General features: G+C 40.1%; 6 protein-coding genes across 6 annotated transcripts; 1 reads left to right on the forward strand and 5 right to left on the reverse strand.

Moving 5' to 3' along the window:
* Window positions 1-3925: 3925 nt before the first annotated feature.
* On the reverse strand, window positions 3926-5950 carry PHALS_08250 (START-like domain; the record flags this gene model as incomplete). The annotated part of the gene is made up of 1 exon (XM_024723567.1): window positions 3926-5950. One exon carries the CDS (start codon window positions 5948-5950, stop codon window positions 3926-3928), a length of 2025 nt encoding a protein of 674 aa, XP_024574531.1.
* A 763-nt stretch (window positions 5951-6713) lies between these two features.
* Window positions 6714-8766, reverse strand: PHALS_08251 (uncharacterized protein; the record flags this gene model as incomplete). Its single annotated transcript, XM_024723568.1, has 5 exons — window positions 6714-7156; window positions 7216-7537; window positions 7935-8022; window positions 8079-8285; window positions 8345-8766. The coding sequence occupies 5 exons, from the start codon at window positions 8764-8766 to the stop codon at window positions 6714-6716; spliced, it is 1482 nt and encodes a 493-aa protein (XP_024574532.1).
* A 215-nt stretch (window positions 8767-8981) lies between these two features.
* PHALS_08252 (uncharacterized protein) lies at window positions 8982-9485 on the reverse strand (the record flags this gene model as incomplete). The annotated part of the gene is made up of 1 exon (XM_024723569.1): window positions 8982-9485. The coding sequence occupies one exon, from the start codon at window positions 9483-9485 to the stop codon at window positions 8982-8984; it is 504 nt and encodes a 167-aa protein (XP_024574533.1).
* Window positions 9486-10369: 884 nt separating this feature from the next.
* Window positions 10370-11906, forward strand: PHALS_08253 (cell division control protein 45; the record flags this gene model as incomplete). The annotated part of the gene is made up of 2 exons (XM_024723571.1): window positions 10370-11694; window positions 11762-11906. The coding sequence occupies 2 exons, from the start codon at window positions 10370-10372 to the stop codon at window positions 11904-11906; spliced, it is 1470 nt and encodes a 489-aa protein (XP_024574534.1).
* A 98-nt stretch (window positions 11907-12004) lies between these two features.
* On the reverse strand, window positions 12005-12727 carry PHALS_08254 (protein-l-isoaspartate o-methyltransferase; the record flags this gene model as incomplete). The annotated part of the gene is made up of 1 exon (XM_024723572.1): window positions 12005-12727. One exon carries the CDS (start codon window positions 12725-12727, stop codon window positions 12005-12007), a length of 723 nt encoding a protein of 240 aa, XP_024574535.1.
* A 1871-nt stretch (window positions 12728-14598) lies between these two features.
* On the reverse strand, window positions 14599-18307 carry PHALS_08255 (tkl protein kinase; the record flags this gene model as incomplete). Its single annotated transcript, XM_024723573.1, has 10 exons — window positions 14599-16486; window positions 16547-16624; window positions 16684-16758; window positions 16830-16904; window positions 16965-17177; window positions 17235-17378; window positions 17444-17725; window positions 17787-17861; window positions 17933-18127; window positions 18249-18307. The coding sequence occupies 10 exons, from the start codon at window positions 18305-18307 to the stop codon at window positions 14599-14601; spliced, it is 3084 nt and encodes a 1027-aa protein (XP_024574536.1).
* Between the last annotated feature and the right edge of the window lie 712 nt (window positions 18308-19019).

A 19019-nucleotide genomic window follows, 5' to 3' on the forward strand; every position in this document is an offset into this window, starting at 1 on the left:
TCTTTATAATATCCAAAGCAGAAGTACGCGCACCGAGAGGAAGTGTATTCTCTCGATTCGTGCCGACTTTCTGTGTCAAAAGGGCTAACGGCGAGTGGCGAATTGAGCATGCTTATATACCAATCAGAAGAAGACACAAATTTGGCGCAAACCACTATTTTTAAAATGGATGAGCTGCTGAATAGCATGATCAGATGCATTTTGCTCCGTGCCCATGAACTAAATGGTGGATAAAGACAGCGAATTCCTCCTTGCTCCCGTGAGCACTTCGAGCCAGATACGCTGAACTAGCTGGTCACGCCACAGGATCCGTCGTATCCAGCAACGTTCAATTGTCTGGTGCCACAGCTCGTTCGGTCACGTCGTGGAAATTGTCGAAACTGTTTCGACGAAACATTAGTCCATTGTCGTGCAGAGCACGAAGTGTGCAGATTCACATCTTAAGTGTATGCGCTTTAATAAGCCGTTCGCGACATATGCAAGTGTATCTCTAGCTCAAGCAAAATCACCCCTCGAGGTTGCTGCATTGGGAAGTATTGCCTATAGGCAGATCCCGCAAAGACAAACACACTTGTCAATTGGACAATACGTCTCCTCTTAAAGTATTTAAGCAAGTGGATTGGCCTGACCAACTACTTGTACAAATATACTGCAAAATTAAACGACATGACACTACCCCTCACCAATATTGTTTAAATGGGTCTCAAAATAGTGCTTGAGTGCGGCAGGAGAGGCGGCCTCCAAGGCAGCAAAAAGAAGTATAATGTGTTCTCGGACTAGGATCTCTTAAACCTAGCTCGACCTTTACATGTCGACTGTGGTGGTTCGGCTTTTACTAAAGGCCGTGCTCTGAATGATGGAAATGCTAGTGATATGTACGCGTGATTGCGTTTGTAACTTGCTAGCTTGGACAAGAAAAGAACTGTCCTGTCGACAACAAGGCACTAGTTTCAGTAAAGTAATCTCGTCAAGTTCCGGATGTACCTACTAGGCTCTAAGCCATTTGAGGATCATATAATTAGCGCTGTTACGCACATTAACGTCGTCACCACATCTCCTTCAGAGGATGGCGAGATGTTATTCCTTTTTTGCCAGTTACGTTTTCGGGGTAAGTTATGAGCTATTTCGGCTTTATATGGTGGGGATGCGCTTTCGCTTCACCAAGAATATTAGCTGCATACATCAAGATGGTGACGTAGTCCATTGATGATGCGATATGTGCAGCATACGGGTCAAATGTAGCATGTTTTGCGCTGCTGAAAGCTTTGGAGTAAGGATTTTGCGACCCATCGAAATACGCGGTTGCGCGCCCGTCCCGCTATACCTTATTTCAGATTCTGCTGTATTATAGCCAAAATCTACATGACACTCAGCGTGTAGTGGTGCCTCACGTTGTAAATTTCAAGCATAAATTCTGCTTGAGGGCCATGTACCCCTTTAGGTTACCACCTCTGAAGTTAAAGACATCCTGATCAGCAAAAGCTAGGTATAGATAGCCCAAAATGTATATGTGGGTAAGCGCATATGTTTGCACGTGTGACATGTGTCATCGGGCTAAAACCTCGCTGCATGTTGCGGCTTTTTGAACAGCGTGCCGGTCCCTGCAGAGCCATTAGTATGGACTCATTTTTTTGGTCATCCTAAAGGCGCGTCAGGGCTCCCTGGCATTGTGGTATTTGTGAAAAAATGGCTTATGAAGGTGCACTTTGAAATAACATGACAAGTGGGGATATATTCAAGCTGCTCTTCGACAAATATCACCAAAGTATCCGGTCGGTAGCCGCTGTATCAAACTGAGATCGTGCTTGACAGCAAAGATGGCAAACATTATTCAATGTGCCTGACATGATTGGATAATACAACCGCTAAACCTCCGCAACTAGATGGAACACGTGACTTTTTGCTTTGGAGGGTAAACGGGTCCTGTAACTTGCCAAGTCCGACTTAACACCTCCTCCGTTACCCAGCAGAACCCGGCCTAGCCGTTTTCCAAGGCGGATGTGCTCACCGCGCTCTTCCACCCCGCTGCCCTTCACGCCATGATGGAAAGAACGAAATTGAGCTCGCTTACTGCAAAATAGACTTGATTCAAGGAGCCCAGCTTGTTCTACCGCGAGCGCAAAATTCGCGCCGACTTTTGCTCAAGTCATGACGCCGTGACTTTAAGATGACTTTTAAGATGGCTGAAGTTGCACGTTCCGCTGATGTGGAGTTCTTCACGCTCATGCGCGCAAGATCTCTTCTCACACCAAGCGTGAGTTGAGCGTGAAAAGCCGCTACACGAGCGCTTTACCATCTCGCATGTCAGGGGTACCGTTTAGGCATGTCTCATGCTTGACTTTGCAAAGTGCAGCGGACGACTCGGACGTCAAAATGGCAACTCCTTCATCCCCAGTTATTACTGCTTACAGCCCCGTTGGGCTCCATAAATTAGCATTAAAGCTACCTTCCAGGGTTTTAACTCTCCTCGAGATCAATTACCTTCCACTTGTAAAAGTCGCGCTGCGACGGGCGAGCCTGCCTCTTCTTCAAGGGAGACTCATGCCGAGTGTGCACCAGGGCATAAATAATCAAGACACGAGTGCTTTTTGACGAAGTGGAAACCCAAAATCACTTAAGTTTTCCCAGGTATCAAAAACAGCCCTGGTGAATCCGCCGTCCAACTAACATTCTACGTGAGAGTGCCCTATCGATGGACGTAGAACCTCCCTTGACTAGCTCTCGTGAGCTCGCTCATGCAAACGGCCTTAAAGTGTAGATTCACTCTCTGTACGTCACCACCATACTGCCGGCCAATCCATCAATTCATAATTGCGTCACCGCTGTGGAGTAGAGGGTAGATCAGCTATAGAGATGGTAGAGACGATGCTCCAACTGTAGCCGAGCTACTCACGTCTGACTGTCTCGTAAGATTGGGATCATGATATAGCTTAATTCAGCCCGCGTAAAACACTGATCGTGCTCGCATTCCTTCGAAATATTAGGGATATAGCTTAATAATTTTCACTTCGACCGTGAGCGGTCCGTTGTAGAGCGGGCTCAACTTAATAAAGTAGACTGCACCACTTCATGTGTAGGTAAGTTAACTGCATGCAATAAGGCTTTTGCCCTGCACAGTGTGTGAGTGTGTGTGCAGCGTGTTGCTTATGTTGTCGTACCCCTCAACTGTAGCGTCTTGCACCCGGTGCATGACGCTCAATCCCACTGAAAGGATTTTCTCCTAGTACAAAGTATAGCCGGGATGATACATATAAATTTGGAGGATCAACAACTTCTCCACCACTAAGAACGAAGCTACTTCGTGAAGTTGTTGAATGAGCCAAATACAATTCAACCATCTTCATATTAGAGTGAAACATGTATTGTCATGCGCTGCATCATTCGACACAACTCATTGAGTGGGGCAACTCAACCCAGCTCCAAGGTCTCTTCGTGCAAATCCTTCGAGTAAATCCACCACAGCGCAATTCATGCGTTCCACCCGATCATTTGATATTTGATGGTCCACAAAGGACACACGACTGGTATGACCAGAGGCGTCGTTCAAAGGAACAAAGAATGTTCATGCTGACGGACTATCCGCACTCCGCTAGTAATATTAGGCTGGCCAAACGTGCCAACGCTTGTGATGCGAATATTTTGCTGAAATGCTTAACACGTGTGCATATATGTGTTACCCACTTATACATAAGGGCCGCCCTATGAAGTTTGTCGAAGCTTTCTTCACGACATGAACCTCTCACGAGCTTTGAAACCTTTAAGGTGCAATAGTGTTGCCCTCGGAACGAGAGAAAAGCTCCAGTGTACGTATCATATTTTGGACATTTGAAAGTATAAAAGATTACTGTTTCCATCTAATTTTCATGACTTATTGACAAATTCTTTATTTTTATTATCATAGTTCAATGTCTTTAAACAATAAATTTCACTTAAATTTGCGGTAAATGACAACATCCGGTGGCAGCTCTGACGTCGTTTGTTGAAATGAAAAGCTCACTGCATCTCGCGTATCACTTGCTTGAGATTCCGACACGACATTTGACTCGTTGGAAATTGGTGGTTCTGGTACTTTTGCAAGTGATGTTGACTTGCATCCATAGCTACTTGCTATACTTTGACTGCTATACGTACGAAGCAGATAATTTTGCAATAGACGATGATAATAATCATCACCAAGTTGAGATGTCAATTCCATCGATCGTTTGATTAAAGTTGATTGACGTGGTAGCCAAAAACTACTTTGAGCTTGAAATTTCAATGAATTTGAACGATCAACTGGATTTTGTCGTGACGTCATCGGAAGTCCAACTCGGTGGTGAAAACTTTGATTGTGTGTTACAAGACTATGTCCAGATGGATAGCGTCCAAGTTGAAGTGATGTCGTTTCAATGGAGCCTAAATCTGCTGATGTAAATGAACGTAAGGATGTCCCAAATATCGAGGAAGAGACTTCCGAGATTGTGTCTTGATGTTGCATTTGATAATGTTCCAATACTTCCAATGTCTCATCACTTTTTTCTTCTTGATACAACGAATGAATTTGCACAAATGCACGTTTTTTCGGTCGAGCATTGAGACTTAAACGATGTTGTTGATACTTTTCCGATTCACGAGACGAAAGAATCGAAATTGATGAAACTTCGACATCAATCAATTGAGTTTCATGTTGTTTGACATTTGATTCTTCGATATTTACACATGTTGTAAGTGGTGGTCGAAATGTTGTGGGTGTTCGTTTTCTCTTTTTTGCTAAACGTTGAAGCAAACGTGCATTCATTGTAGCTCCAGATGGAATCACAGCACAGACACAAGCAAGACAAAATGTCTCTGTACAAGGTCCTGATGAGAAATTTGGTGTATTCATAGTGTGTGAATGTGCACAAAAGATCGGTTTCGTCATACGACATGTACGACAACATACCTTCCAACAACCTCGACAATTTCGTGGTACGTCCCAAAAAAAGAGTGTTCGTGCACATATGCCACAACGTGATCTTGATGTAGAGGTTGCAACATATTCATTTTCATGCATGGAACGAACTAAAAGTTGTGACAGATTCTTTGCTTGTCCACTTTCAACAGTATTAGCCATTGAAATGAACCATTCTGCGACACAATTATCACCTACAAGAGGTGATAAACGACCACTTGGATCAAATTGACCAGATCCAAACATGGCTACACGATCATCACCAACTTGATGAAAGATAATAACAAGTGAAATAAATCCACGAACATAATGATTGGACTCATTGAAATTGATATTGTCATTTACTTGATCAATCGATTGCAATATCAAGTACCCAAATTCTTGACCCATTTCATCTTTAATGACATCCATTTTTTTAAAACAAACAAAATCTCGATGTCGACATAATCCCAGACCAGGTAATTTAATTGCCATCCATATAATTCCCGAAAATTGAAATGGATTGATCTCCGTACATCTTTTATCGACTTGTAAAATACGTGTATCCAAAGATCGTGGACTTAATAACATTTGTAGTACTCTTGCTGTTTTCGTTGAATCGGCATACAATCCATTCATTACATCTGATAATGAACCATGAATTGTACCAATTGCTTGGACAGTACTTGTTCGTTCTTGTCGTGTCTTTAATCGGTATACACTAATATCACAACTCTCACGTATTAATTTCCATACACGAGTATCCGTCCAATCATCATTTAAATAGCTATCACTTGATCGAGGTACTAGCGTTCGATTCTGTCGTAAACATGACCGATGAGCGTATTCTTGACGTTCTTGATAAAGTCGCAATGTCGTGTCTAATTGTGTCTTACACTCTTGATGGTATAGCCGTAATCGTGTCGAAGTGACGTCATTTTGTCTTTGATGCGACGTAATTACCGCATCTTCCTCTATATCAAACGTCATGGTGGAAACAAGTCCATTGCTGACGGGAGGACGAGAAACGGCCTCCGTCATGGAATTAAACTACAAAATGGGAAATAATAAAGTGTCAGTCTTATCGATTATGGAGATTCTTTTCATTTGATTTTAGTATACTATTCAAAACATATCGCAAGTACAAGATCATGGACAAGATCTTTTGTTTAACTTAAAAGTTGTAAGGAATGGATTCACGATGTGGAAGAGAGTATGAGGTATAAGATTAGGATTGAGATTGTCTATAGAATGGAAGTGGGAAGAAGAGTTTGAAACTCTCGGATACATTGTGTCAAGTACTGAGATACCAAAGGCTGGAATGAAGAGAATGGTAATGTTACGAGTATTGAATTTGTATTGATATTGAAATAAGGTGGTCAGCAAGTGTTTTTTACCGCCTTTAGTGATTATTACCATGATTGGAGAAACATGCGTCCCGTATTTATTGGTGGTTATAACATTATTTCTCTAGATGTCGCGCTTTTATCGACTGTGAATCTCAGCCTTAATTCTAATTGATTGCTGTAGAGTCTACCACGTGATTGGAAAGCCTGAAAATCGAGACAGTCATCGCCATTTCGTAAGGTGATTTAACGTTATTTCTATGATTGAAGAAACGTTTATGTTATACATGTGTGTACACTTATGGCTGAAAAGTTTTAATAAATTTCACTGGATTTTTTGGGTTTCTATGTACAGACAAACTAATATTTTATCAATTTCAATAAAACTCCTCATTAGTCATACCTACATCTATAAAGAACAATTATCAACATTACAAGTTAAAATTCTTTCTTCAAATTTAAAAAATCCACAGAAATCGCTTCGGTGGAAGTTGTTCTTTTAACGCAATCTTTCGTTGCTCCAGCACGGCAATTTCTTCATCTGCTTCATCAATATCACGTCCTGCAAATTTAGATTCTTCAATTGCCGCTTGTTGAGAACGTATTTCTTCAATTTGAAGTCGTAACTCCTTAACCGAATCAATTGGTTTTTTTGTCTTTTGCAAGCTAGCAGCACTACCCCAAGTAATACGTGGTGCAGGTGGCCAAGCTTCTTGCGTAGTAGGTACCATCATTCGTTTCTCTTTGTTTTCTCCTTCATCAAAAATGATACTTACAACTGGATCATTGGGTTGACTTGATTCTTTACTAGCAAGTGTCTCAATCTCTTTCTGACTAGCTGAACCTAGTACTTGAATACGAACTTCTTGCCCTGATTGAAGCTTTGCCACCACTTGTGTTGCTACAAAATGACAATAATATTATTAATTTCAAACTATATAAATAATAGTAGCTACTTACTCTCGTTCATCAATTCTTCCGTCGACCCTATCGGCCCAATATCCTCTCGTTTAGCTAATTCCAGTAGTGATTCATTTAATGGCACATATCTATTAATCAAACTGATCAAGTCTGGATATCGGTTGTTAAAATGGTAGTAGAATTCGTCGTCCGTTTGTAAATTGTAAATGAAAACGCCACCAATAACACTTGGAATGCCTAACATGATGCCCGTTGTGTACCAAAAGTAGCGAGCAAATGGTGGTCCTTTTGCTTCAGTCTCAGGTACAATTGTTGATGAGAAATACCGACCAGATCCTCGTTGTATCGAGCGCAGCAATGGCTGTATACGCACCATATTCACTAATCAAATGAAATGACCACCAATTGTCAATTGGGTACAATATTTTTATTAGGACCAAAAAAATAAGAAATAAGCTGACTATTTCTATTTTCTGAAGGATGAATGAAGTGTCGGTGTCATACGCGTCGGGCGCCTACGTGACTGGATTTCTAATTCTATTACTGGGTGTGGTCCTTCCAATGCTCTATATGGTGCTACAGAATAAAAAGGCGTTTAAAGCAGTGCGACGAGACTAAGCGACTTATGTTTTCAAGCCATGTCATGCATCGAAGTGAGAACGAATATGCTACTGCAATGTCAAATGTTCTTAGACAGAGGTAAAAGAAAATCAAGTGCTAGCTAGCCAAGTGTTAACTTATCTCGTATTACTTCCTACACGCTGAGCAGACTTTTCGTGCCGAATTCGCTCTAGATTCTGCTGTTGCTGCAGCTCTGCTTTAATATTTTGATACCGCTGTAAGAGACTACAAGAGCATCAATTTTCAGATGTGAAAGATTTCAAAATCAAATAGAAACGCACCGTTCAAGGTCTATCTGACGCTGTTTCTTCTGTTCCTCTCTTCCAGATTGTATGCGCTTTTGAAGTGCATCAAGATCCTGCTTTTGTCGTTGCTTATAAGTTGCTTCGCGTTGAAACATTTCCTGCTGCTTTAAATGACGCCATCTTTCAAGCTCCCAAGCTTCTAAAGCTTCTGACTTCAGCCTAATTTTGTGTGCTTCACCATAACTACATATTTCGCACATAATGAACCTCATTTCAAAAAAGGTCTTCTTCCATAAACGTACTCTTTTTGACGTGCCAAGTGTTCTTCAATCCGTCGAAGATTAAGCAGATCCTTTGAAAACTTTGGTTTATGACTTTTCTCCAACAGCTTCTTTTGAAATTCTAGTAACTCAGTCTTTTGCTTCTCATTCATCTTCACAATCAAAGTTTCAACATTGCGTTCATACGCCTCCATCGTTTGGTCCCAAATCACATTAAATTGCTGAAACTCAAGCGTATGAGCTTCTTCTACTCCTAATCGTTCAGCAATTTGTCGTGATCGCATCGCTTCTTTTCGTCGATTCTCTTCATGAACTTTTAACTCTTCAAGACGCTTTTTTGCTACTTCCGCTTCAACGTATTTACCAAGTCGCTCACAATTCTTGCGATGTTCTTCGAGAATTAATAAAAAATCATTCACAGCCGAGTCTTCAACATCCGTCATCACTAATGTCTTCTAACTGCAAATGTTGATCCAAAACCACGTCTTTTTAATGAACGCCAAATGCTTATCATGACATAACAACAAGCGTCAATTCGCTAAAAATAGGCTTCACACGTTACACTTCTTTGTAAGTTACACATTTAAATAATTACAATTCGCAAATTGATTTTTCTATTACATTTTAAAATCATCTTCAACATCGTAACTTTGAAAAATTACGGAATCTTTTTCTCCATAATGGCGTTACCTTCAGCGTCTTTACCGTGAATCTCAATGTGTTGTACCTTTGGCATACCCCACGACGAAGTTGAGAGGACAAATACACGCTCAAGGGTACAACCTTCTTTTCCATTGATACAGCCACGACCTACAGGCTTACCATCCACAATAGAGAGGTAGATCACGCGGTCTTTTAACGACGTAAGTGTGACTTCATATTCACCAGGATGACCAGGACGTGGTTTCACAGTAGCTCCATACGCCGTATTGCGCTCAATCATGTTAAGATCTTCACGTGGATGGCCATCTTGTTCAAACATGACCCAATATACATCCAATGGATTCGCAGGATCAATTGTACCATCTTCAAGTAGATTCGCAGCATACACGACAACATTCTTGTTCTTGTTACGGTACACAACGAACGCGACGTTTTGATTATGCTTTTCAGCAATCAAAGGGACAGGATTATTCTCAACTTTCGAGAAATCAAGCGACATAACTTTACGTGATCTGATCAAAAGTTACGTGTCTTCTTATCACTTGGTGGAAAGACGAGAAATGAACACGTATCGACGAGTTTGTACAACCCTACACTTCAAAACGTAATCTGTATTTCTATATGTATTGTACATCAATCAGGTTTGCCGTATATTATGTTTTTCACATTACTCTCGTCTTCCTTTATGCGTTGGGTAAAATCATGCTATGGCCACGCGAAGAGTTTCACGCAGCTTATGGTCAAATTAAACATGATGCATTTCAATCTGGTGGGAATTGTAGCATTTTAATTCTTGTAGCATTTGATGTTGATGCATTATGTGCTGCTGAGATCCTCACACGATTATTACGTGGTGATATGTTGAGTTATTCACTACTTGCTGTACGAGGGTATGAGGATGTTTATCAGGCGTGTGAAACTCGAATTTCTACTGTTGATGGAATCGAACAAAGTGGAGATTTACGATCGATTATTATGCTTAATTGTGGTGCGATTGTGGATGTGACAAAAGTTCTAGGTCTTCCGATATGTGTGAAATGTTATATACTTGATAGTCATCGTCCAATTCATTTAGCAAATATATATGATGAACATCAACAGATTATTGTGTTTGATGATGGTGCATTGACATTGGAAGAATATCCAGCATTTGGAGATGATTTGGATGTAGAAGATTTTGAAGAAGAAGAAGAAAGTGAAGAAGAAGAGAGTGAAGAAGAAGCAGAAGTGGAATTTCGTACTGAAGATACTTTAGATGAAAATGAAAAGAGAAAACGAGAGAATGAAGAAGAAGAAAACGAGAACGAAGAAAAAGAAGAAAGTCATAAACGAAGAAAAGAGCGAGAGTTGAGTTTTAATGAACCAGTTGAAGAAAGTGATGGAATGATAAAACGACGACGTCGAGAAGAGATTTTACGCTATTATCGTGGATCATTTCACGGTGCACCTGCTGCAACGATAGCATTTGAATTAGCACAACAAGTGAATCGTGCACAACGCGATTTGCTTTGGTTTGCAATTCTTGGACTTACAAAACAATTTCTACTTGAAGAAATTGCTACCGATAATTATAATTTAATGATTTCACGCTTTCAAGATGAAGTTTTAGCAATTGATGCTCCCATTTCAAATGAACTTGATACTGAAAATGATCGACATCCAGGATATCACGATGGAAAAATAACATTTGAAGATGAATATCGTTTTATGTGTTATCGTCATTGGTCTTTATATGATGCAATGTATTATTCTGATTATGTTGCATCAAAACTTGGACTTTATCACAATCAAGCACGTCGTGTAGGTGCACGAAATGCATTTGATTCAAGTGGAAAGGCTGGAGATACAGCATTACATGTCTTTCTTGCACGTATGGGCTTTTCATTACGACAAAGTCAACAAAAATTTACTTACATGCCATTAGAAATGAAACAAATGTTGCGGGACAAGACCCAAGAAATGGCCCCTGAGTTTGGGCTTGATGACCTATTTTATGGGTCTTTTCGACGCATATTTGCATTTCAGTACCAATTGTGTGCCGCTGATGCAGTGTATGGATTACAAGCATTATTAGAGGCACCTGAGAGTTATGTGGCGACAGTGTTTGAGAAAGAAACACGGTCTCAACAAAATGTTTGGACAGGGGGGTCTGGTACTCTTGATTCTATCATAAAATTCAATATGGACGATAGCAGTACGGGTACAGACGAAAATGTACCCAACGCCGATTTTCGGCAACAAAATTTTATATTGGCACACACAGCACTTGCATGCCACTCTGTGGCATCGAGCAAATTAATGGAAAGTGGCATTAAAGTTGCCATGTCACTTAAACAAGCGATTGTACGGGTTGGACTTTCAATTATGGAACGAAAATTAATTGTGCGAGTAAAACATTTTCGCTATGTTTGTCTTAATGTTCCTGAGCGAGAACAAGAACTTTTTGCACATGCAAATGTTTTGACCCAATTAGCTTTGTTTTTACTCAATGTGCATCGTGCAAGTGGAAAATGGGGTGGGACAAATGGATTAGGACGGAAAAAAGTGGAAAATGGAGACGGAGAAGATGGAGATGATGACGATGAAACGGTTGATAGAACGGCGAAAACTATTGTTCCACTTGTGCTGATTACACGTAATCCAGTCCAAAATTGTTTCTTGATTGTTGGCTTGACATGTCCATCCACACCTGGCGAAATTCATCGAAAGTACGTTATTATGTGATTTCAGAGGTGAGTGAAAAGACTGACGTTTTTTATAATTTAATGTTTGCAGTACTTTGGGTACGGCATTTAAATTGGCAGCAGGTGAAACTGGGGCAAATTTTCGACAAAATGGGTTTACAAGTGCAGTGATCGAGATTCAAATGAACGAAATTCAGTACTTTGTCGAACAATTGCATAATGTATTAGATGCATAATATAGAAATAATCTCAATTTTGATATTTCCCAAATTAGAAATCTTACATTAGTATTACGAAATCTCTTTCATTACTACATACTATCAAAAAAACATTCTTAGCTCATCTTGCGCTCACGTTCACGAACAAGTGGCACATAGCAGACACCAAATAAACGACGCTGCGAGTAACTTGTACCGTGTCGTGTAATTTCCACTAATACTTGACCACCACGTGGCTCATCCAATGGTACTACCAAACGTCCACCATCTGCCAATTGATCCATTAAAGCTTGAGGTGGAGTCTCAGCAGCAGCTCCAACATGAATAAAATGAAAAGGTGCTTCATTTGGTAGTCCATCCCATCCATTATGACACCGCAAAGACACAATTCCACGATCTATTAAATCGCTATCAGCAGTTTGAATATTCTTCTTTGCAAAATGGACCAATCCAGGTACAATTTCAAGTCCAAAGACCAATCCACCTCGACCTTCTACCAATCGACCAAAACATGCTGTAAGATACCCAGAACCAGCCCCAACATCTAATATACGAGGAGATTTGACGTTTTTAATCGCTTCGTATCCCAATTCCATTGCATGACCATGCATATGAGGAGCTGAGATAGTTTGATGATACCCAATAGGATGGGGACTATCTTGATACGCCGCCAACTCACCAATCTGTCCACCATCTGGAGTTTCCACTTGTGCTACATAATTAGCACGATCCGTCTTCATCATAGCATGAATCACATCATTTGATCGGATTACACTTTTACGGTTTAAATTCTTCACAAGACCTTCATTACTCGTTGAAGTACATGGCCAGACGGACATTTTGGAGAAAAAGTGGTTGAGTGAAAGACTACGCGATTTGATCAAATTCGTCTTGAGACGTTTAGAAGAAAAAGGAGAATGACAATGTAAGAAAACATCAAGTGAAGCAGTTTGAAACGTATCTCAGCCATCTCTGGCCGTCGCACGCGACATGAGTGAAAGCTGCAGCTAACTATCTGAACAAAAGACTTGGTTGTACCGTCCCATTTCAAAAGGATTCTAAATGTACCTTCACAACGTTACTTAATTTAGAAAAAGCCCAATGTCTCAGTGATCTTGTCAATTTATTAGCCATACGTATTAGTTGCTAGCACGTAATTGGATTTGATTTGAAGCCTAATCAAAGATCTTTTGACTGATTCACATGACTTGAGGCATTAAAAGAGGTATGTGTAGCTTTGAAGCTATAAATTAGTACAAGCAGATGTGATTCTTAAACTGAATATGTAACTGTGATATATAAAAAACAACTGCATACGACGGAAAATTTCCGTCGTATGCGAAAAATCTGGACTTAAAACAGTTATTTGATTGCTGCAAAATATCTTCAAATATTTTTTTTTGCATAGCTAGGGAGCGAAGCCAGCGTCTGACTGGCGTGCGCACTTAAAGGCCGCACGATAATTTAATAGCCAAAAATCATGTCATCGATGCGCTGAGACGTGAGCGATGAGGTACAAGAGCTGCTACGGAATTGATACGACAAATAAAATTGCTATATATTTAGCTAAATTATACCTCCCACCTCGTAGAACCTGTAATATATTATACTTTGTTTTTATACATCATACAAGGTATAGTATAATTTATTTTGGCTGCTCAATGAAGACAAATGGTTTGGCGCCCATGATTGTTTAGAGCCTAATCGACAGGTGGAGTACGATTGTAAGCGCTATAGATTTCAGAATTCTACAAAGAAATAGTCCAAGGAAGTTCCACGTCGTAAGGATCTGTTTTTTCAAGAACATCGTCTTCCCATTGTCTTACCATTCACAAAGATCAGACTATGGGATCCGTTCATAGCAAATATTCATTATGATAAGACTAATGATTTGGATTTAATATTGAGGAGGCTATAATATAGTTTACCTTCTACTTATCGGTACAATCATAAAGGGTCAGCAGGTTTTGGAATCGCTCAAATCAACATCCCGCCTTGCCGTTTTTGTAAGGCTTTACTATACAAGCCATCTCACAAATTTTGAGGGTTCTTCAAAGAATGTGTTTCTACAGTGAAAGTGTTGACTACACCTTTGCATGACACTCAAAGTTTATTTGAAACAGTAAAACTTTATATTTGAGCTGCAAGCAAAATAAGAATGTCATCCACCAAAATAAGATAAAAGAGAAAATCAAATCCCATATCACATACTCTAGCTTTCGTGATAGCGTCTTGGCAAAGATTGTCTAGCATTGGCGTTTTTACAGCGCATACATGAGCGCGCAGCACGCTCAAGAAGTGTATCTGACGTTCACACAGCGTAAATAGGCTGTTTTTTCACATCCTGAAATCAATATTCAATGTGATGGTTGGCGTCTTTGGATATGCCTGTCTCTTCAGCTTTTAGTGTCGATGCTTCAGATTTAGAATTCGATCCATGTCTGCTTGACATTAAACGTTACGCGAAGCAAGTGTAGACGTAGACAATGTTACCTTAGAGCATTCACCGAGTGTAAGACGACATGGTTGTGTATTCAATGGGATATCCATCTTGAAGAGTAGTGTTACAGCCAGCATGGTGTGCGCACGCATTAATCTGCTGTCCTTCAAACATCAAACGAAGCTCAAGAGTACCCTGTTGAACTACCATGATGATATACTCATGAGAGTGATGGAATTCTGGAAAGGTCTGGTCGGGTTGTTTCCGACTTTATTTACTTGCATTAATCTCGTCAACAAATCGTTGAAATAAATGTACGAGCGCACTGGCCGTTGGTCTACGTTTTGGATCACTTTGTAGACAATCTTCAATAGTTTTTAACATTATATCAATAACAGCGCTCGAAGACGAACGTGAAAGAGTCAATGAAGAAGTCATTGTTGTACCAAAACTGTTTTCATCAGCTTCCAAATCCGTGCTAACATTCGCGAGCATACGCAATTTGCAAATAAAGTGATGCATTGCAGCATTGTGCTCCATATTCCTCGGATCGGAACATCCTTTGTCGGTAGAATTTCTGGCTGTCTTGTGACTATTAAATTGCATCTTATCAGGATAATTTCGCTCTTTATTGTCGTCATTTAACGAATCCTTTCGAATGTTAATATACGACTGAAACCAAAGCTCCAACAGTACAATTCCAACGCTGTAAATGTCCACATGAAGATGTCGAGAATTATGCTGCAATATTTCTGGAGCCACCAACGATAGTGTTGGAGAAATATCAATATGAGAAACTTCCGGTTCTGGTTGGAACAATCGCGTGTCTTCCGAATTTTCGCTATAATCTCCATCCGACTCTACTGCAACGCTTTCCGTAAGCGTTACATGAGTAGCATGGTGCGTCTCATCGCGACTAAAGTGCCGAGCATCACCTATTTTACAACGATAGACTTCATTTACCAAGATATTTCGACTTCGTAAATCATTGTGGCAAATGCCTTGGGTGTGCATATATACGAGTGCCATGCAAATATCGAGTGCCATTTGAAATCGAATTAAAAGCGCAGATTTCGATATGCGAAAAATCGTTTTTTGAGACTCCATTTCTTCATCTGAAGATGCTGAATGTTGTGATAGTACTGCATCATGTCGATCAAGACTATCCAGACCATTGATCTCGAGGATCGCAGCCAAGTCTCCGCCTTTAATGTACTCGTAAATGATGCAAAAATGCTCTTTATTCGACCACATTGTCCCAAGACATGTGACAATGTGTGGATGGTGAAAAGAGCTTATCAACTCTACATCTTTGATCATATCTGCTAATTCCTTAACGTTGAATCGTAGTGTCATCAATCGTTTTACAACGACTTGCGTTCCACAGTAATCACCCAGAAAGACTTCACCATGATAACTTCGACTGAGGATTCGATGCATGTGAAAACTTTCCCACTCGACGTCATGCCAATCACGTGTTCTTTCATGTTCCTCAATGGAGAGTGCTTGCCATCGCTTTTCCTTGCGAATTTGAAAATAATCTCGTAAAGTACTGAGTACTAATTCTCTCGTCTCTTCTGGAAGATCATAGATCCTTAAAGGCACTTCACCACGATCAGATGCTTCTTCATCAATTTCATCCTTCATTAACGAATCACTTGGAGTGCAAGAATCAGCCAATTCATGCATTAAAAGTCCCATGCGCCAATCGTTCATTGCTTCTTGCTCTTTGATACTCGCTTGACGTGAGTGTTTGGAGCTTCTCATAATAAAATAAAGCAAAAACTTGCTAGTGAAAATGACTCCTGGAATCGCAATGCTCATTGATATTGTCAGCCAACACAGAATGTTGCATTGAAAGTCGTTGCAATGTGTTCGACCAAGTGCCAAGTCAGACGAGTAAGGACAGTACAAACAGTCTGTCGCGCCATCAATTTCCGAATACGCTCGTGGAGAGACTTGTGTACATAATGTACAGCTTCCAGTCGAGTTATCGTGAAAGGTACCAGCAACACACTGAATGCATCCGTAGAGATAGACACTATCAGTAGATTGAGATGCTACATAGAGTACAAGTTTGTTTAAAACACTTCCACCCGGGCAATGCGGACGCATAGTGCTTGATGACCAGCCAATCCCAGGATTATTTTTTAAGGTTCTATCACAACATCAAGTTAGTGTCAGCGATAGAAACCGAGAAGACAAATTGTGTCCATACATATTTGTCCGTAGTTTCGTGACTAATGCGATGAAATTTGTGCTCGGAATCGACGTGATGAGATTCGAGTCAAAATTTCTAACATTCCATCAGTCAATAAGTTTGAACCTTAGGCAGAGCTTGCAAGTAGTACACACATGAATTCGATGCTTGTCATAATTGGGTCAAAGACAGCGCCACTGAAGTTCACGATACGATTATTGCTGAGATCTCTGAAACACATTTTAGCCAAAGTAAGAAAAATTTTCCAAGGTAATATTGGAATATTAGACATAAGGCTTACAATGTCTTAAGTCCAATGTAAGGCTTCAGCGCATCATTAGTCGAAATTGACCACAAGAAGTTGTGACTGAGATTTCTAGTCTCATGAACTCATTTGAGAAAGATGAATCTTCATACTACTGATAGCGATACGTACAAATAGATTAGCTGGGATGCCTTAAAGTCATCCGGGTAATTTGGCATGACATCCAATAAGTTATTTTGCAGCTCTAAACGCTTTAAGCCACTCGGAATAGACGATAGAGTCAGACGATGAATATTATTCGTGTCTAATATGAGATCCTCGAGTCCGTCTACTCCAACAAATGCGTCGATATCAATTAAAGAGATGACATTATCACTTAAATTTCTGCTTCAAATTTGTCAGTATAATTTGTCATGTGTCATAGTTCAAAAGTGTACGCACAACTTTCGAAGTGCTGACATTCCGACGAAAGCTCTCGAATTGAGTGTAAAGATCGCATTTGACGCTAATCGAAGCTCATGAATTTCCGAGGCATCAGCAAACGCACCCGTTTCAATCTCTATCAATGCATTGTAGTCGAAGGAGCTGCCAAAGTATTCAATCAGACAAACAAGATCGTTCAATACATATCTATGTCACGTTTGACATACATAAATCCTTCAGCCACAGCATTTCGGATGCCAAATGGAACCTCTTGGATATAATTATGCGAAAAGTCGAGAGCTTTCCACGATGTCGAGACTGTAAACAATGTACTTGGGATATTTTCAAGCTTATTGTGGCTTAGATCCAATGAATGTAATGCTGCTAAATCTGTGAGTGCTTGTTCTTCAACTTGATTTATTGTACTTTGATTGAATGAGATCGTGTGTAATTGAGGGCAGTGACGTACACAATTATCGGGTAGCACCGTAATATTTGTATTTGTGCACCTACAATACGACAGAATTAAGTCAAAGTATATTCCATTCCCCTCTCCATAAAAGTTCGTACAGAAGAATGTGGAGATTCGGCATCCCGACGAAAGAACCTGCTTCGAGATGAACAAGAGGATTATAAGAAATGTCTCTGTATGTATCAAGCATGTTCAAAGGAATTCTGTCAGTATAAAAATAATCATCTTGTAGTGTATAGCGTACATGAAATTGACATTATTAGCGGCCTGGAAGAGCGATAGTGGAATGTTCGTGAGCGAATTGTTTTGCAGTAATAAATGTGATTCTAGCGAAAGATTCGAGTTTGAGACTGTTGTGACGAGCTGATTGTCATTGTAGAATGCAAATAAATTGCTAGTTCTCGTGATTCTTGTTAGTTGTTGGTGAGAGAGATCTAAACTGCAATCATCACGTTTGAATCAGTAGATAATTGGCAATATCTCGCTTGATGTTATCAAATTTGTAGCAGTGATGCAGCAAACTAATGTACATATTCTATAATAACTTGTCAAACTCGTACCTTTCGGTGCATATGATCGCGGCAGCCAGCGCTACGAGATTGAATGTACAATGTGCCATTTGAATGCGGAATTTGCTGTGCATCATTTTAAACTACTGTGTGCACCACATCATCCAATTAGGTGAAGTTTATGTCCAACCGTTTTCTAAAATTAGTATAAAGTTTTGTGAGTTCTAGTTGAGATGTAACCTGGTTGCTTTTACAAAGAGCTTTCGTAGCCCGTAGCAACTGTTTGCTACGAGCAATACTAGATTTGCGATGTGACCAGCAAGTTATTAGTGTAACAGGTATTGACACAGAAGAACTGCGGGATATTGCACGAGAGTGAAACCAGTCCTCTGCGCATATCAATATGACTGGTACCGAACTTTTAAGTGCCAATACGACGTGAATTATGAGAATAACTTAAGGCTTTTAATCAATAGATACATTGGCATTTATATAGTAAGGCTGTGAATTTGTCTAAATACCAAAACGATTTTAATTCACGCTAATGTTTATGTTACATGACGTTCATTTTAGAAGATTCAAGCAGTCGTGGAAGCGGCTTACCCATAGCGGAACTGTATCTCGTACGTAATTGGCTATCGTGAATAGCTGATATCCTTGATAACCCCGATCCGGAATGCTTTCAGCAACTGTTAGCAGTCGGTCAATGCAAGCACTTTCATCGCGCTTGCTTTTATTATGATTGAGGACTTCCTTCGGCACACTATGTCTTGAAAATCTGGTCTATCGCAGGTCATTAATGTAACCGTTTGGCATGCTTCT

The sequence above is a fragment of the Plasmopara halstedii genome, assembly GCF_900000015.1.
Source record: "Plasmopara halstedii genome assembly, contig: Scaffold_322, whole genome shotgun sequence".
Lineage (NCBI taxonomy): Eukaryota > Oomycota > Peronosporomycetes > Peronosporales > Peronosporaceae > Plasmopara > Plasmopara halstedii.